At 39.8% G+C, this 17,443-nt stretch overlaps 1 protein-coding gene across 2 annotated transcripts in view; it reads left to right on the top strand.

The window, feature by feature from the left end:
* LAMA4 (laminin subunit alpha 4) overlaps positions 1–17,443 on the top strand; it is a 97,839-nt gene that overhangs the window by 10,235 nt on the left and 70,161 nt on the right. For both annotated transcript variants that reach the window (XR_010997203.1, XM_068184280.1), the window contains exon 2: positions 12,218–12,319. Coding sequence is in view for 1 of the 2 variants with exons in the window: in XM_068184280.1 (XP_068040381.1) it covers positions 12,218–12,319 (102 nt within the window). In the remaining variant the exon portion in view is untranslated. The remainder of the gene's footprint in view (positions 1–12,217; positions 12,320–17,443) is intronic.

Here is a 17,443-nt window from a genome sequence, read left to right as displayed (position 1 = left end):
TCATATCACTTATCCAGAATACTCCATTAATTTGCCCAGATCTATGGCAAATGCACTCATTGAGGTTTTTTATCAAACCTATCTCATGTGAGAATTTAATTTAAAAATAACAATATGCAAAAATATTAGAGGGCTCTACTGAATGACAATTTAAGCAGGAAAGAATTTGCTTTTACATTTGTAATTTAAATAACAAAACAGAAACCTTGTGTAATAATTACTTTAGTTGTAATAATTACGTTAGTTTGCAGTCTCATTAAATGCAATTAGAACTGAGATACCTGTCAAGATAAGTGGATAAAAAAAACATTGTGCCCAAATCTCTTCACCAACTTCTGGTTAATTTCTAATTTACAACATCAGTGGAATACTGGAAATAATAAACATTTCACAGTTAACAATGTCAGAAATTTAAAAGAACAATATAGGGATTTAATGGACTACACTAGGGTGCCTATTATAAAACTATCATAAACATTGATTTGGAGACTAAGCTAAAAAATGTGTTCCTCTCAGGAATGTTTACAGTTTTAAAAATAAATTTGAAAATGCAAAAGGCTAATTTGCATGAAGCTTCTGCCTTTGAAATGGTAAATACTATAGAGTAGCTTTTTGCATGCAGACAGTTCCCTAACAGCTGTAGTGTCCTATTAAATGGGGTAATTAACTGTCTAGCTGTGATGTCACACACTGAATTCATTTCTTCAGTAATAATAGTTAGAATGTGACCTTTCTTGTTCAGAAGAATTTGATACTGTAGACCAGAGGTAATGAAGGCTTATAGAATTATAAATAGAGCTTGGAGGCCTAGGGGAAGCTGCTAAACAAGCTTGTTTGTTTTTAATTCTCTAGTTTGCAAGGCTTCAAAGCTCAGATAAATTTAGCAAAAAATCAACAGATAATAAATAAAATTGCATAGCAGATGTCCACTTTTGCCTGCACGTTTTGGGGTATCTCATGGTGGAGAGCAGAACTGTCTGTTTCTCTCTCTGATTACTTTGATGGTAGAACTTGTCTGGCCAACAGGTCAGTTTTGAACTTCTGAGGGCCTCATTCTCCAGGGGAAGACAAAGATCCTTCTGAAATGTCACTCAGTAGGGATTTATATGTTCAAGCACAAAGGCAATCTTGAATTTATTACTCATGGTCTGGGAATTTAAAGTCCATTTATTTCTTCAAATGATAACTTAGAGTGAAACATGACAGCTCTGTGAAAGGGCACAATCAGGGCATTTTATTTTTAAAATTAGTTATAGTTTACCTCAGTGGTTGAAAAAACTCAAAGAAATCTCATCCCTAGCCAAAATCTAGTCTAGGAAGATGCATGGAATAAATTAAGAGAAAATAATAGGACAGATAAAGGGGAAGTTACCAGCAGAATTAATGTTCTTTGTACCTTGAGTTAGAGCTCCTGCTCTTAATTTGGCTTTTTTTTACAAGAAAAAAAATGCTTTAATCATTGTAACTAACAGAAACAAATGCCACAGATGATATTTTTAAAAAACAACTATATCAAACAGATTTTTCCATATTCATGTTTCCTTCCTTGTATGAAAAAAAAACAGATTTTCCTTAAATATCTGAAAAGCTCCCTTACAAAGTTAGTTTGAATCTTTCATGGGAAATTTTATCACTGAACTGTAGTTTTTTATTTCTATACTCTTTGACAAATCCTTTTCATATATCTGGCAAGCTCTGGCAGTAAATCATTGCAGGTCACTCATAAAGGTCACTCTCAAAAACAAGAGTGAGGTCTAACCCTAAGAAAGAATGATGGGGAAAATGGGGAAGGCAACACAATGCCAAGCAGTGCTGTTTACATATCAAAATGTCTTCAAACTATGCCTTTTTAGCTGAAGGCCAAAAACATTCTTTCAGCACTGCATTAAGAAAAGTCTTGGGTCCAGAAACAGCTTTACATTCTCTGCAGACAGCTGGAACAAGCAAAACACAACTACCAGAAATGTCTGGTCACATGGGGACATTCAGTATTCCTGGTGGTTCTGAGCAGTTCTCTTAAAAGACATGAAGTTGTTGAGGAGTGTCACTGCAGGGTACACTGGATACATCTAGGACACTGGGATTACATTGTGTGCTCTGCCACGGGTTACACTGGGTACATCTGGATATAGTCCCAGATTATCGGCTCTAGGCAGCCCTGCTTGGACCAGTCTAACCTCCAGAGATCCCTTCCAGCCTCAGCTATTCTGTGATTCTGCATGGCTGTGGTCATTATTCCATTTTACTGATTGAGGTACTGAATGAAAGAGTAATGTTCATTGTCACACAAGACATGAGCAGAAGAATGTATTTTCTTGAGTCCCAGTATTCTTATGAACATAATTAGAGAGAGAGAGCAGTTTGTGCACGGAAACAAGGTAATTCGTTTCTTTGATGTTTAGTGAGAGGGAATATTTTTGTTATGTTAATTTCAAACAGTACAATGAAACTATTGCTTTGGAGGTGTTTATAGATTAGAGGTGAAGCATATGTAATAAAGTGTGTGAGTGGCTGAGACCAGGTGCAGGGATAGGCAGGGATAGCAAAGGTAGGAGAAGAGGAGAAGGAGGACAAATGGAAAGCAGAACAGGGAGGACATACGCATGAATAGTAAACAAGGCAACAACGGAATGGCTGTAGGAGCCAATGGGGGCAGGTGGAGATCCAAACCCCTCAGTGTAATGTTCAGTTGTTCCATTAATAGATACAGCCCAGGAGAAACACCGAGGCCTCCCCCAAGAAGGGCCAATGAACAATCATCTAATCTGGTTGGCATTTACTGTAAGACTGTTTAAATTATATTCAAGCCTCGTTGCCAACAAGAGAGACATATAATATAGACAAGACTAAAAGGTAACCTATAAATAAAAGCTAGGGTGAGCTATAAATACAAACTGAGAAGCCATGGATTTAATCAATGCCTCACAACATACAAACAGACTTATTGGAACATACTCTCTACATCAAACCCCTCATTGCTGCAAGTATTCACTGTGCTTCTGAGGAAATTGTTAACTGCACAAATATCTATCCATAGGAGTATTCTTTCTCCTTTGGCAAATTCAAGTCCATACAAATTTTGGGAAAACAAGGTCTAGAAGAAATTAATAAACAGATGATTGGCAACTACACAGTTACTATTGTAAAAATGTGGCAGCAGTATGAATGACAGTCAGAACAATATCAGAGCTTTCATCAAGTACTTGTATATAAAGAGGCCAAGGACACCTTCTAGAAATACTTTCTCCCTTGTGTCTCAGAACACAACAAAGCAGAGAAAATTTAATTAGAGAAATTCTACCCCGAGTCATACAGTTTAGGATCCCTCAGATCATAGAGTCATGGAATGTTAAGAGTTTGAAGGGGCCTTAAAGATCATATAATCCCAACCCCCCTGCCATGGTTGGCATTGTTGGAGAAGCAATAAAAATCAAAGTGTTTCAATACAGCCATCTGTTATCTCAACCATTTCAGCTATTGAGAGAGAAAGACCACCATCTCAAGCTTCTTTCTTACCAGGTATTATGTGAAAAAATGCAAAGCTTTGCTTTGCATTTTTTGGTTTCACTTTGCTGATGATCTTGTGAACAGTCTGGTGTTCACGTGTCAAACAGATGAGAACAAAAACCGTGAAGAGAAGCAATGCCAAATAACACTCAAAATAGAAAATAATATTACAACCACTGTTTTCATGCAGTTATCTCTGGCGATCCTGCTCTTTTGGAAAATAGCAATCAGGAACCATGAAGAGGCATCTGGAAGCATCTTGTGGTGGTTTCAGTGGTTTGCTGTCTCCTAGTTAAGAAACGTGGTGAGCCAGCCTTTCATGGTTAGCTAGGCTAAATTAGAAAGATGGATTACCTGCAGATGCACACTGCTCAGATATCATACGTGTACCTGTAAAATATGTACTGTCTCCTGGGCACATAAAAACAGCATAGTTCTACCTTTAAATGCATCCCAAAATTTTCTTAGCAGTGTTTCTCAGCTATAGTCAATATTTTGTCTCGAAGCGTTTTCAGCAAGAACTGGTGAGTTGGCACCACTGAGATCTTCATCCAAAACTGTGGAAAAGTCTAGGTGTGAAGAGCACCAAAGCACATTAATTAATACTCACCTTATCAGTCTGGTAAACTCAATCCCTGATGGGCTCAGAGCAGCTGCCTACACATTCAGAAACAGGAGAAATGAGAGCAGGTTTTCCTGTCTGCTGACCCTATGCAGCAAGTGCAGTTCATTTGTTTTCTAGTGAACATGCAAGTCCATCCAGTCCTCTGGGACCAGGGCCAAAACCAGAACAAGTCAGCCAGCAGCAGGGCCCTGCAGAGCAAATATAGGTATATCCTTTTCCCCCACTTAACCCTTGTCCATCCCCTTGTACCCACACGATTTGAAACCCCATGCAGTGAAAAGATACTCCTAAAAACTACACATACTGAATTCTCAACCTAAAATTTAACCTCCAGCAGTTAAGCACCTTTTCTGTGATCAATAAAGTGCATGTTGGCTGTGTAAGATGGCCCAGAAGACCCCAGGGCTCCTGGGTGTGCTGCATACCAGAACAGGGGCTGACACTGAGCTGGACTTGCACACAGTGCTTTCTGTTCATCTGCTGGATTTTATATTTTGGCAACAAATGGAGAGAGGTTTCTTCTGCAGGTCACCAATGGCAGGAGGGTCAGGAGAGTGGGATGCAGTGTTATCACAGCTCTTTCTGTTCGCATAAAGTTCCTCAGCAGGCTGAAGAAGAACTAAATCTTTCTGTCGATGCTTATGAATAACACATCTTTGACCTGAGGAATTTGAAATGTCTATTAGTTTGCTCCTAGGGAGCAAGAAGTGGTCAAATCAGTCTACAACTGGAAGACTGGATTTTAAAATTCCGTGTTTAAATGCACTGGAAGTCAATTATGTCCCAGGCTGAAAAGCAGATGTGAAAGTCACATATCTGTCCTCAGTATCTTTTGGTGAATGAAATACCGGAAGTATATTTGTGTATCTGTCCAAGATAAAGAAGACAGTTTTGTAGTTAATGATTTCCAAGCATGATAAGTCATAGATTTTGTGCCTGCCCAGAGTGGTTTTAAGACAAGATGTCCAAGGATTCAAACACTTAGTTTATTTACATCCCAGTTTGGCAAAGGAGTATGTTTAGTGTGCTTTTTGGAAGGACCCAGAAGGTGTCCTTAGAATAGGATCATTCTTTCTAGTCCAGATCTTCCCTGCACATATGTAGACAATTGGTTGTGTCTGTCAGACATCAAGATTTCCTTTATATCCATCCAATTTCTCTACCTGAACATACTGACTTGTGGAACAGACTCTAAGGAGACTTTGCACTTCTCCAAGGATACAGGGCCCAGCCGTTTGGCCAGATCTCTGGCATAGCTGCTGCAGCCTGGACATTTCTACAAGGCATAGCACATCTGACTTGTGCAATAGGCTTCATCTCACAGACTTTGTATACAGACTGGCACCTACACACAAACTACCCTTCACGTCCCTCTACGCTGTTGGGAGGGAGCAGCAGGCACAGCTGACTACATTAGGTGTGTTTCCGTATACAAGAAATCAAACCATACCACGGGTGTCCAGCTGGCTTCTGGCCAAATGGCATCCCATGTGGAAATGTCCATGGGGATGACTCCCAGCTTGCTGTGGTTTAGTCTTCCTACACAGGCATGCAGCTGCCAAGGCCAGCTCGCCCTCACACCAGCACAGCCACAGCTGTGCTGGCTCAGCGCTGCACCTGGGGCACAGAGCTCCTTGGGGCTTCAGCCTGGGACTGCCTTCAGGGCTCACACAGACATGCTGGGTGAGACCGGCTGAGTGCTGAATGTTTGGCAAGATTTCTGTGAGCTCTTGGCTGAGGACTGAAAGTGAAGTCCTTATTATAGGTGATCAAAACCAGCAATCTCTTTGTAAAAGAGTCCTGCCTGTTCTGAGGAAGCCAGAGGAACTGAAATAACATCATATGTACAGTAGACAACTGCTTTCTCAGGCTTGTTTCTCTAATGTTCTTATTTCTAATAAACAATTACATAAATGAAAGTACTGGGAGATATTCAAGCAGGAAAATATCTTTATTTTTAGGGAGGGCAATAAGCTATGTATCTCAAGTTGGCCTAAGCAAACAAATTTCAAAAAGGCCTCAGAACTGAAGCTGCCAATTTCAAATACTGCTTATAAAGACAAATAAACAAAAGCAAGCATGCTTGAGTTGGGTTTGGAAATGTCCTCAAGGAGCAGAGGGCTGATGTTTCCATGGTAATGCCATGTACTTCCAGCAGACTGGTCTCTGCTTTAGACAGAAAGACTTTAAAATGAATGGAGGTGGTTTGGAGTATTCACTCATCTACATATGATAAAAAATGTAGAGTTTCAGCAACTTGATATAACTTTGATTCCCAAACCTCTGTTTGTCTAAACTGTTCCTTCCAGATGGATAAACATTACACATTGATGTGACGCTGTCAAGAAGGGACATTGCTCCACTCAATTTGTCTGATTGTTTCCATCCATGCATTGAAAACATGAACTTAAATTATCCATGTGTCCCACTTTTACAGGTTTCTATGGCTGATATGATGGCTGTCATATCAGAGAAGCAACATTTTTCTATTTTCTTTTCCCTGTGTTCTGAAGCAAAGCTTCATAATGCTCAAATAGAGTTTGTTTTCTTTTTTTCTTCTTTCCTTTCTTTCATTCCATAAGAGACAATGGGGACTTCTAAGGGTCCTACAGTTCCAAAATTGTTAATCAATCAATGTCGAGTGATAAATATTATTATGCAAATAATTCACAATGTGTGTTGCAGTTGTCCATAAATATTTTGATTGAGAGATAGCCTCTCAGGCCAGATTTCACACTCCTCCAACTATGACTTCCTTAGGTTTATGTCTTTTGACAATATTTTTACCACCTTTACAGAAGAGATCAGGCTGCAGAAAAATGAAAACTGCAATTCACAAGTATATTTTCAAGATTAAACTACATGGCAAATTAAATTTAATCAAGATAAAGCAGGTGAACAAACTGTGGTATGTCAGCTTAACCAGAGATAGCTATGTGTGTACTTGGCCAAAACCAGATGGCAGGTAATGAGAATTATATATTCTCTTCCACTGAAGGCTAAAAGAATATGATCAGGAACAGTTTCTAAGACTTGAATAGCATATCATAAATTATGCTAGAGTCATTTATCTAACCTCTTGGCATATGAAGATGTGTGGAGGCTGCCAGAAACTAAGAAAATGTGCATTTTTTCCTCTTGCCATCAAATATCATCCTTCTACACAAAGCACAGTGTTTGCAATACAGGATAGAACTTATTTGTATTTTTGCAGATAGGTCTGGAATATTATGTTAATTACGTTAATTTTCATTTCATCACGAGCCCGTGAGTTCATCAGGCTCAGCGGTGCCCAGATCACATTCATTTTTACTATCCTGAACAGACCTTTCTCTCTAGTAGTGAGACTCTCTCCCAAGTAATACCATAATGGTTGACCTTTCCCTCATGCCTGAACATCGATGTAGCTCCCTGTGGATCCTTCTCAGACCTGGAAGGAAGCACACCTTTAGATGCTCTCTCTAGCAGCAAAGACCATAACACTGCTGGGAGCTACAAACAAGGCTCTACTGGCACTAAACTTAGCAGTGTCTTGGCAGCTGATGTGCAATGGCAACCACTTTGCATGCTGTTCCTTAGATTCAGTTCCCCACGTGCACCAGCTGTTTCCTCTTTTACAATGGTCCTGGAGGACAGCACCATCTTCTTCTTCTTCTGGGCTTGTTTTGGACCAGATGTGATGGGATTCCTGGTCCAAGACTGAAAATAGTATCATGGACGTAACACAAGCTGAAATGTCCACTAAATGTCTATAAATGCCAACCATTTAGCCCTGAATACACATGCTTTTGTGTACCTCAGCACTTGGGAGGAAACTCTGGAAATAACAAGCACTGGTGTGGATCCAAGGGAGCCTTTTATAGTGGAAGAGATATTTTGTGTGTTTATATACACACAAGTCACAAGTTCCAGTACTAACCAAAGATACATGCCATGTTTTCTTACCATTAGATGAGAGAGTCAATGGCTACATCTGAAGTACAGAATAAAGCAGTGTTGGGACCTCCTAGTCAAACAGGATAACACAGCCTGTGTCCACATGCTGAAATACCCCCCATGTTTGCCCAGAGAAGGGTAGCCCTATAAAAACTGCCTCTTGGGAGCACATCCTAACAGATGCCATGCCCTGATCAAGGCCTGAAACCACACCTTGCCTTTCTTCAGCTGGCCAGTGCAGATGTGACCGCTGAGAATGCTCTGTGTGAGCAACCAGCACAGCACTCTTCTTTTGGGGAAAGCAAACCAGAAGAGGCAGGTTCAGAGCAAAACACCCACCCCAGCACAGCTGCACCCCTCCTGCGAGCTGGCAGCAGGGAAGGAATGGGAGACCTGGTTCTGCACTCAGTTTGCAGATGCAGATCAGGAACAGCTACAATGAAATTTATGGAGCTGCTTGAATATAATATGGGAGTAAATTCATGCTCTGTGTATCTGAATTGTCTTCCACCTTCAGTCCCATCTTGCACTCAGACCAGCAGAAAGGTCTGGGTGCAGAAGAAGCAGAAAATTACTACAGGCTCCCCAGAACTTTCAGCACACAGCTGGTTCTTGTTTTTAAGTAATGTAATCATTAAATCCAGATGCGGGGCGGGAGGGGGGAATTAATGCCCCAGGGGTGCAGGGATTTTCAGGAGATCAGCAAGGCCAAGATTGGATTGGACTTTTCAACTTGAACTGGAACAAACTTTGTCCCTCAGGGAAATAAAATATCTAATAATTGTGAAGATGTAATTGCTAATGCAGACCTAACATTTTGGACTTCTAATTGTCTTCATCATTCAGAAACAGACAGTGGACGGGAATGTTCCTCACTCAATTGCCTACATAACTATTTTGCAGGGAGGGTATTTCCATTTTTTTCCAGTCCCGTTTCTGCTTTGTGTGCAATAATTTTGTGCTCCCAGAACATTCAGCAATTTGAATCCCTCAATTAGCTCAACACTCTGACTCTTCTTTTTTGTAAATATGATGTTGGCTCAAACTCTGGAACCAATCACTCCATTATCACTAGTAGGGCAAGGAGCAACAAAAATATATCAGAATAATTGAGAATGCCAGAGAAAACTTCAGAGCCCAAAGGAAATCTGGATCCCATTTTCCCTTCATTCCCTTGTCCCTCATACCATTGATTGTCAATATCTCATTTCTGGTTTACATTGATGCAAACCATGGTTTAAAGTACTACTTTAAAACAGTGAGCATCAGCACCTTCCAAGTTTTTTGTGATTAATTGAATAACATGGGGGGGAAAGGCTGTGAAAAAATACCCAGATGACTTCCTCACATCTCATTTTGAAGAGGGGCTCTGACAATGAAAATATAGGGACCCAGACTTGAGGCAGATGTCTTAAAGAACTGAGAAGTGTGTCTGCTAATAATGGGAGATAAACTGGTTCCCAGTGGACCTTAGCAAAGTCTGTGCAGCCCTTGCCCTTAACGCTAAAACAACGATGTAGCACTGACCTGCACTAACTTGTTACTGCTTGGTGTGTGGACTAGATAGAAGCTCTCTCATGGCTGCAGTGCATGCATACCATCAGTTGAAGTATAAATGAGATTATCATTACAGCTGACTAAAGGATTTTCATAGACACCTTTACAAGCATTCCTACATTTCCATTGTCTGTATTCACTGTCATAAGTAAAAAATTATTCTGCTTAGACCTGCAAAACCAAGAAAGCTTTTGGGCAGACGCTAGAGGAACACAGCTAGGACCACCCACCAGCTCTGTTCATCAGAGAATATAACAAGCTTTAGATCTGTATGGGTGGAAAGAAATATTGCAAAGGCAGACATTGGGACAAGAATCTGTTTTCAATTTAGAAACTAACTGTCTCCCTTCCACAGTGTGTGGTGTAATCACTGAGCTGCAATCCTTAGTCTGGCGGGAGCCAGTCCTACCGCTGTGTAAAGACTAAACAACTGAAAGAAACAAACAGTAGAAATAGACAGTATTTCTGCCGTCCCAAAGAGTCTGTGGTCTAAAGACTTTGCCGCCTAGGAGCTATTATCAAAGAAAGTGTTTCCAAAACAAACCAGATAAAATTCTGTGCACAAGAATGGTAAAGGCAACTGAGTTTTCCATTTATGTTCATCTCTACTTCTCAGAGCTCTCTGGGATAAGACTGGACTAATGATTCATTTCTAAACCTCACTTTTAAAGCCTCTTGTTAGTCATCTCCTGATATGTTGTTTTCTAAGCGAGCATCTCGTCTGGCTGAACCTAGCCACACTTGGGAATGGAAGTTAACACACAGACGAGACTCAGGATTGCTGGCTCTTGCTACCCAGAGCTCCACAGCTGTAACTACAGCCTGATGCAGACATGCGAGTGCAGGTCCCAGGAGTGGCATGGCCATAGCATGGTGCCAGGGCTGGATAGCCCTGACCACCAGCAGGGACATTTGGCACTACTGCTCAGAGGCCAGTTTCTGTGGGTAGGGGAGATATCACTGTGTGGGTCTGCATTTGGTACTGCATAATACCTGCTGTTCTGCCATGGCTTACGCTGAGCATGAGAAGCTATGGGTGATAAGCTATTTTTCTGCACAGTGCAGAAAAATACCTCATCCTTGGTTTCAGGGCAACCCAGGAAAATAAGGAATAGGAAGATACAAAGGAAAGCTAATCATTTGATCAGTGCAAAACAATAAGAAGCCTCTCAGCTCATACAACTGCAAGAAGACACACACGCTTCTGAGTTACATGAACTTTACACTTTTCCCACTTTTTTCAAGGGTAGGTAACTTCAAGAGTCACAGAATACAAAAAGTTCTGTACAGAGAGCCGCAAAAAATACTTCAGGAAAATCTGGCATACCTTAAGCTCTGATAGCCACCTCAGGGATCCTGTTTGTTAGTGATAGCAGAAACATCACTGTTTCACTGGTAAATCACTGGTGTGGCAAATAATTTTTGGAGTGCTAATGACATGCCAGGGTCTTCATATCAGCTCTGCAACAATATTGCAAGACTTAGACAAGAGTGAAATATTTAGGATCCAAAAATTCATTAATCTAGCACAATACATGTGACACAGGGAGACTGGAGAGGGTGGGCAGGGTGACACAGGGTACCTGAGCTAACAGAGTTTGCTCCTGAGGTCAGCCTGTGTATGTCTCACCAGCTTTGCATAATGAGGGAGAAGTTCCTCAGTGAAGAACAAGAATTTATACACAACACAACAAAAAACTATCCTCTTTAATTTTCTTTTTTTTTTTTTCAGTCTCTGGAGGTCACCTTAATAGCTTTGTGTTTCTGATTCTTTATATTATTGCTTTAATTATTATTCAAAAGAAGGTGATCCAGATATTTACAATTTCTCTTTAATTTTGGTAAGCTATCAAAATTACTAAATTATATACAATGGGCAAAGACACACATTTATTCAAAAGGGCATTGATCTTTGTAGATCTGTTTCTGTTTCCCATAGGTTATTCATCCAAATCTCATCAAAGCTTTGATGTAAAGCACATTTTCTAAAGTTCCTTTTCTTTTCTTTTCTTTTCTTTTCTTTTCTTTTCTTTTCTTTTCTTTTCTTTTCTCTTTTCTTTTCTTTTCTTCTTTCCTTTCCTTTCCTTTCCTTTCCTTTCCTTTCCTTTCCTTTCCTTTCCTTTCCTTTCCTTTCCTTTCCTTTCCTTTCCTTTCCTTTCCTTTCCTTTCCTTTCCTTTCCTTTCCTTTCCTTTCCTTTCCTTTCCTTTCCTTTCCTTTTTCTTTTTCAGTAAAAGCTATTCCTTCCCTATAAATACATCTTCTTTACCGAATAAGGATTATGGTTTCTGGTTAACTCATCCTGTAGTACAACATGCAGTAAGAATCTGCCAGCTCCACACCCATAGCTTGTCAGGGACAGGATGCAGGCAGGAATGCTGACAGCTTTAACACTCTAAGGCAAAAAATCAAGCACCAGGACAGAGAGTGAAAACACAGACTCATGTTCAGCAGTGTGTGTGTGGTCTGCTATGATAGGGTTGTGCAGTGTGCTCTGGGGAGACCTGATGGCTGTAGCCTTGCTTTCCTCTCCTCTCACCAAACCTAACTCTCCAGCTACATATGCATAGGAAATACTTTTTTTCTCATTGCAGGGATGCCAAGAAGGATTTTATCGTACCAGCTCAGGAAAATGCTCTCCTTGCAACTGTAATGGTAATGCAAACAGATGCCTTGATGGATCTGGAATCTGTGTGGTAAGGAATTCCTCTGTTCTCTGATTGTCTGACTTTTAATACCAATGCTCAGTTTCAATATAATGCAAAAGCGGTGTCTGTACTACAGGAGCTTTTTGCTGAAGAAGGAACATAAGTAGGGCCAAGGCCATGAATTATCCTGGCCAAAATTAATTCTCACTTAAATTATCTCTGCAGATTCAAAACACTTCCCTCATGCAGTATTTGTGACAGTAAGCATGTGGAAAATTTTTAGTCCATCACAAATATGGAAAGAGTTTTGTATACCTCTGGAAAAAATATAAATTCAAACACATTTCTTTCTCCCCTTTATGAATACAGTGCTGTGTATAATATAAACAATTTACAGTGGTGAGTGACCCCTGGGAGTGTATATACATGTGTTACCCATAGCAATTCAGCTGTATGCTCCTGCTGCGAAGGAACAACATGAGAAGGTTGAAACAATACACCAGGAGAAGAGTGTGTTGAATTCCAAGGTACTGTTACAATTTCCCATATGCTCAATCTGACTCAAAATCACCTCATACAGAAAGCTGTGTGTTAGTAATAGTAGTCAAACATTTGTAGCTCCAGAGCAAAAATCAGCCCAGTAAAACTAATCCCAAATACTAGCAGGCAATTAGGGCACTAATACACTAAAAAAATGATGGAAGCTAATGTGGTTTAAACCACATAGCAAGAGCTAGGCACTAGTATATTCTTTGCAGGCTTGTAAATAGTCCAGCTTGTAAGAGCCCAGAACCCCTTGCTCTGCCATGTGTTACTTTTGACAAGTCATAAACCTTTGCCCTCACTTTATCTCTTCATAAAATGGACTCATAATATTCACATACTTTGCTTTGTTGCAACCACTATCAAGTTTTCAGTTATTCAAATACATCAAATCAAGTTCCATGGCATATTTCCTACCATTTTTATTTCTGTGGGAAGAAGACTGTGCAGCTGTTCAGCAGAGGAAAAGTTACTATGGCTTGGCCATTGTACTGTGCTTAGAATTGGCTGGTTTCTACAGAACACATATTGGCTTCATTTTTAATATTAAATTTTCAAAAGTGGTTTTAGACTGCCAGGCATTCCCAGGTATTCTCTTTCACATGCACAAGGGTTTGGCTCATAGGATCATTGTCCCTTTAGTGTCAAGTTGCAGTGATGCCAAGGGGAAACTTCTGATGGAAGACTTGGGAACAAGATAGAGAGCTTGTCACAGGTCTGCTTCTGATGACTGGTTGCCAGAGAGCTTCTGGAGTAGAATATATGAATTTGGAAGTGATTATATCCTCCCTCAGGTTATGAACACAACAGAAGACCTGTTTCCTGTCTTCTACAAAAATATGGCTAAAGTCAAGGGTTCAAGACAAACAAACAAACAAAACCAGAAAATTTACAGTATCAGGAAGAAATTATCTGAAAGTAAATGTACATTCCTGATTGGTGTTTCTTCTCTTGGAACCAGCTAGGTAATAAGGAATAAAACTAAAAGCTAAACCGTAGTTTACTGGTTGAGGTTAAATTGCCCTTTGATAGCTTATTGGGAGGATTTTAAAAGCCATTAAGCTCAGGTCATTTACTTCTGAATAAAAGGAACAGTGAAAATGCTGAAGTGAAATAAAAGTGAAAGGTAGAGGAAAAGTGCAGAATTAAAAGGAGATTTAAAGGTTTGATAGCATAAACTAGAACCAGAGATGCCCATGGGGACTGCAATAACAGGACCTTCCTGAAGATTCAGAAATTTCCAGAGAAGTTTGAAAGACTAATAAAATTGGTTAACAGCAAAACATGACTGAGAAATCCTGGGAGAAGAAAAGCTTAGAGAGAGAAAGATATAACTTGAATTACAGAAGAAGCACGTTAGCTGAATGAATTAATTCAATTTAGGAAAAGGTGACTTGATGGTTGGTAATGTGACTTGTATTAGAATCAGTGGAAAAAGCAACCTTCCCTAAGAGCTGGAGAAGGCCATGTACAGATCTGGCCAAAGCCTGCTGGGGCAGAAATGAGTCAATATCTCTCTGTCTGGGAGTTCCTGTGAAGAGCTAGGACCATGTGGTATGGAGAGCTCACCATTCTCCCTTATCTCAAATTTTTAGGCCACCTACTCCAATAAGTCTTTCAGTGGAAATCACCACACCTGATAGCTAGACAAGATTTTCTGCACTCAGTTAGTTTTTAATGAGCTGTTAAAAATAAAATTTATCCCACATTATTATTGTTGTCATCCTTTATTTCCATGATTATGAACTTGCTATCTCCCTGCTTCCAAGATGCAACAGCATTCCAAAGTTTTATCACTTACGGATTCTCCACCATAACCACCTCTTACCTTAACCTTGAGCTATAGATACAAAACATCTTTAGCAGCAGATCTTTAGAAGAACTGATCTTCCCCAAAGTCAAAGTTTTCTATATCTGCATGTTTATCAACATAATGGAATGATTTAAACATTTAAAAAGCCATCACTTTTTAAAGTTAACTCTGCTAACAATGCTGGAAGCTATAATAACGTGAAAATAATAATAACACTGTGTTTGGTTGGTAGATTTTTTTTTATAGTCTAAGTAATAACTACGCTATAAGACCTGAATAAATAGACAAGACAGTATAAAAAGGAAAAAGTACTCTGCTTCAAAAGGGATGAAAAGAAAGGGTTGGGCCCCATATGATGCTCTGAGGCCATCATATTATGCAAATCCCTCAAATCAGTTTGGCAAATGTAGTTCCCACAGCATGCAAATTAATGAAATTTTCATTGGCCTATGCCCTGAATTCAAAATCAAATAACATTAAACCCTTTTAAATGATGCCTTAAGGTAGAGTGCTCTTATCTTTAATTTCTGCTGACATATATATCTTGAGGTTCTGTTTCAAAACTTCTCTCAGCTTATTTATAGAGTGCAAATCAAATCCACGAGTCATTAAAAGCTTATTGAATGACACAGCCAATGAATCAACAATCTCCTTAGGTAACCAAACAGAAGAAATTATTGCAGACAGAGCCTTTCTTGCATAGATGTCCACATAAAACCAATACAGATATCAGTCACATGATCCTGTGACTAAAACTGAAGAGACACACAGTCCATTCTGTTAAAATCACCCAAGTGTTAGAAGAAGAATAGCCAGCACAGAGTAAGCTCTACTAATGATATATTAAGAGAGATGTCAAATAATGCTTCATTTCAAAGACACTATCTGGTGATGCATGTAGGGCCAGTAGGGGAAGAAACACCAATTCATTGTGCTGATCTTGGACTTTTGATTTTTAACATAATTTTCTCAATCCTGGCTACAAGAAGAAAATGAAGTCTCTTTTCAGGCTCTAGCTTTTGATTTTGGAAACATGCATATATGTGATGTTAACTGGGTGAAACTGCAAGAGATTCAAGTGGCCATCTGCAGACCCAGGGATGTGCATTTCCCCTGCATAAAGCCCATCACATTTTGCTGCTGGTAAGACAGGAAGATATGAAAGGAATATTTTACCTCCTGCAGCATCCCCCAGACCGCACCCCACCAGCAACCTACAGCTGACCTATTTCTTTAGAGCACCTCCACTGAGGGCTCAACATTTCAAAATTCAGACATGGGAGTGGTCTTCAAATGAATGATCATGAGAGGGACTGTGATGGTCACATCTGAAAAGAGTGGCATATGGAGGTGCAACAGCTTTTCTAAAGCAATGAACTGTCACACTTGCATAGGATTGTGCAAGCTGTACAATTCACAGGGCTTTACCATACTTCAAAATTTGATTGCACAGTCTAGGGAAGCAAGTTGTGTGAGGTGACTGCAATATATTATGGCAACGACTCCAAAAGAACACAGCAAAATGGATTGAAAGTTTCAAAGTTCTTTAAAAATACCAAGCTGTTTATCCAGGCAAAATTTTTGTTAGACTGAGTTATCAGTGTCTTACATGAGGTGTCTACTGTAAATGGAGATTAGATCTTCCTTGATGCAAGAAAACACAGAACAAAAGAGGTCTGAAGAAAGCATTATAGCAGAAGGTGAAGGTAAATTTCTTGTTCTCTCCCTAGAAATCGCTAAGTTGTTTGTTATCATTTCAATTCCATATATTTGATTGGTCTTTGTATAAGGCATCCAAACGCTCATAAGGAAATAAATAAATAAATAAATGTGACCATTTTGGAGCAAGAAAGACCAAATGATCTTAACAGTGGAGAGGATAAATCCACCGGTATCCTTTCCAGCCTTTTATGGAACTTTTTACAATAGAGCATATTGTCGTGTAAGTGATTTGTGTTTAAGCATTTGGGTTTACAGCTGAGTGGAAAGGTTGGAACAGATTTGGCAGTTCTGCCCAAGAGGATAATATGTTCCACATGGTTGCCAAGGCTGGTCTGGAGAACTGCCAGTGGATCTACAACCATCGATCAAGCATGAGCAAAAAGCAGTAGGGAGCTAGCAAAACTCCCCAGCTCGTTAGGTACCTCTGCCTTCACAAAGAGCCTTGCTGCTTATAGCTCACTGCTTCTTTCTGTAAAGATGGGCTGCAGATATCTATCCAGCCTTGTTGACATATGTTTGAAAATCTAACCAGAACACAGTATTAGAATGCAGAGACTGTCAAAAACATTAGTGTTAGTCAACATATTTTCTCAGGTATTTCCCTCCCTATTAGCTATGTTTAAACTTAAAACTTTAAATTTGTTGTCCTACTCAGTTGACAGTTGAAAATGTGCAACAGTGACCCCCAATGCGTGAGCATTTTGTTTCCACTCCTGCAAAGCCAGTGTAAGAGGCATGAAGGAAATCAGGCCAGGACTGCAAGGAGGGGCTGCTGCTGCTGCTCTCCCACCTGCTCAGCCGCAGTTAGCTACACCAAGTGATGGGATGAGAAAGTAGCGGGCCAGGTGCATTTGGCAAGGCATCAGCTCCCACTTCACTAATACAGGACAAGGTCTATAAATTAAAACATTGGTATTTAGGGGGTATTTTTACCCAAACTACATCAGGAAATTAGTTTTGTAGTTTCTTTTTTTTTTTCTTACTTAGGTGTCATTATGTTAGTGAAAAATTGCACAATACTTTATGTTTGCTTTAAGTGCCTCAGCTCCTTCTTCCATATGAAATTCTGAAAACTAATACTGCATCTCGCCCAC

The sequence above is a fragment of the Anomalospiza imberbis genome, chromosome 3 (genome assembly GCF_031753505.1).
Source record: "Anomalospiza imberbis isolate Cuckoo-Finch-1a 21T00152 chromosome 3, ASM3175350v1, whole genome shotgun sequence".
Classification (NCBI taxonomy): domain Eukaryota; kingdom Metazoa; phylum Chordata; class Aves; order Passeriformes; family Viduidae; genus Anomalospiza; species Anomalospiza imberbis.
This window is presented reverse-complemented; position numbering and strand designations above follow the sequence as displayed.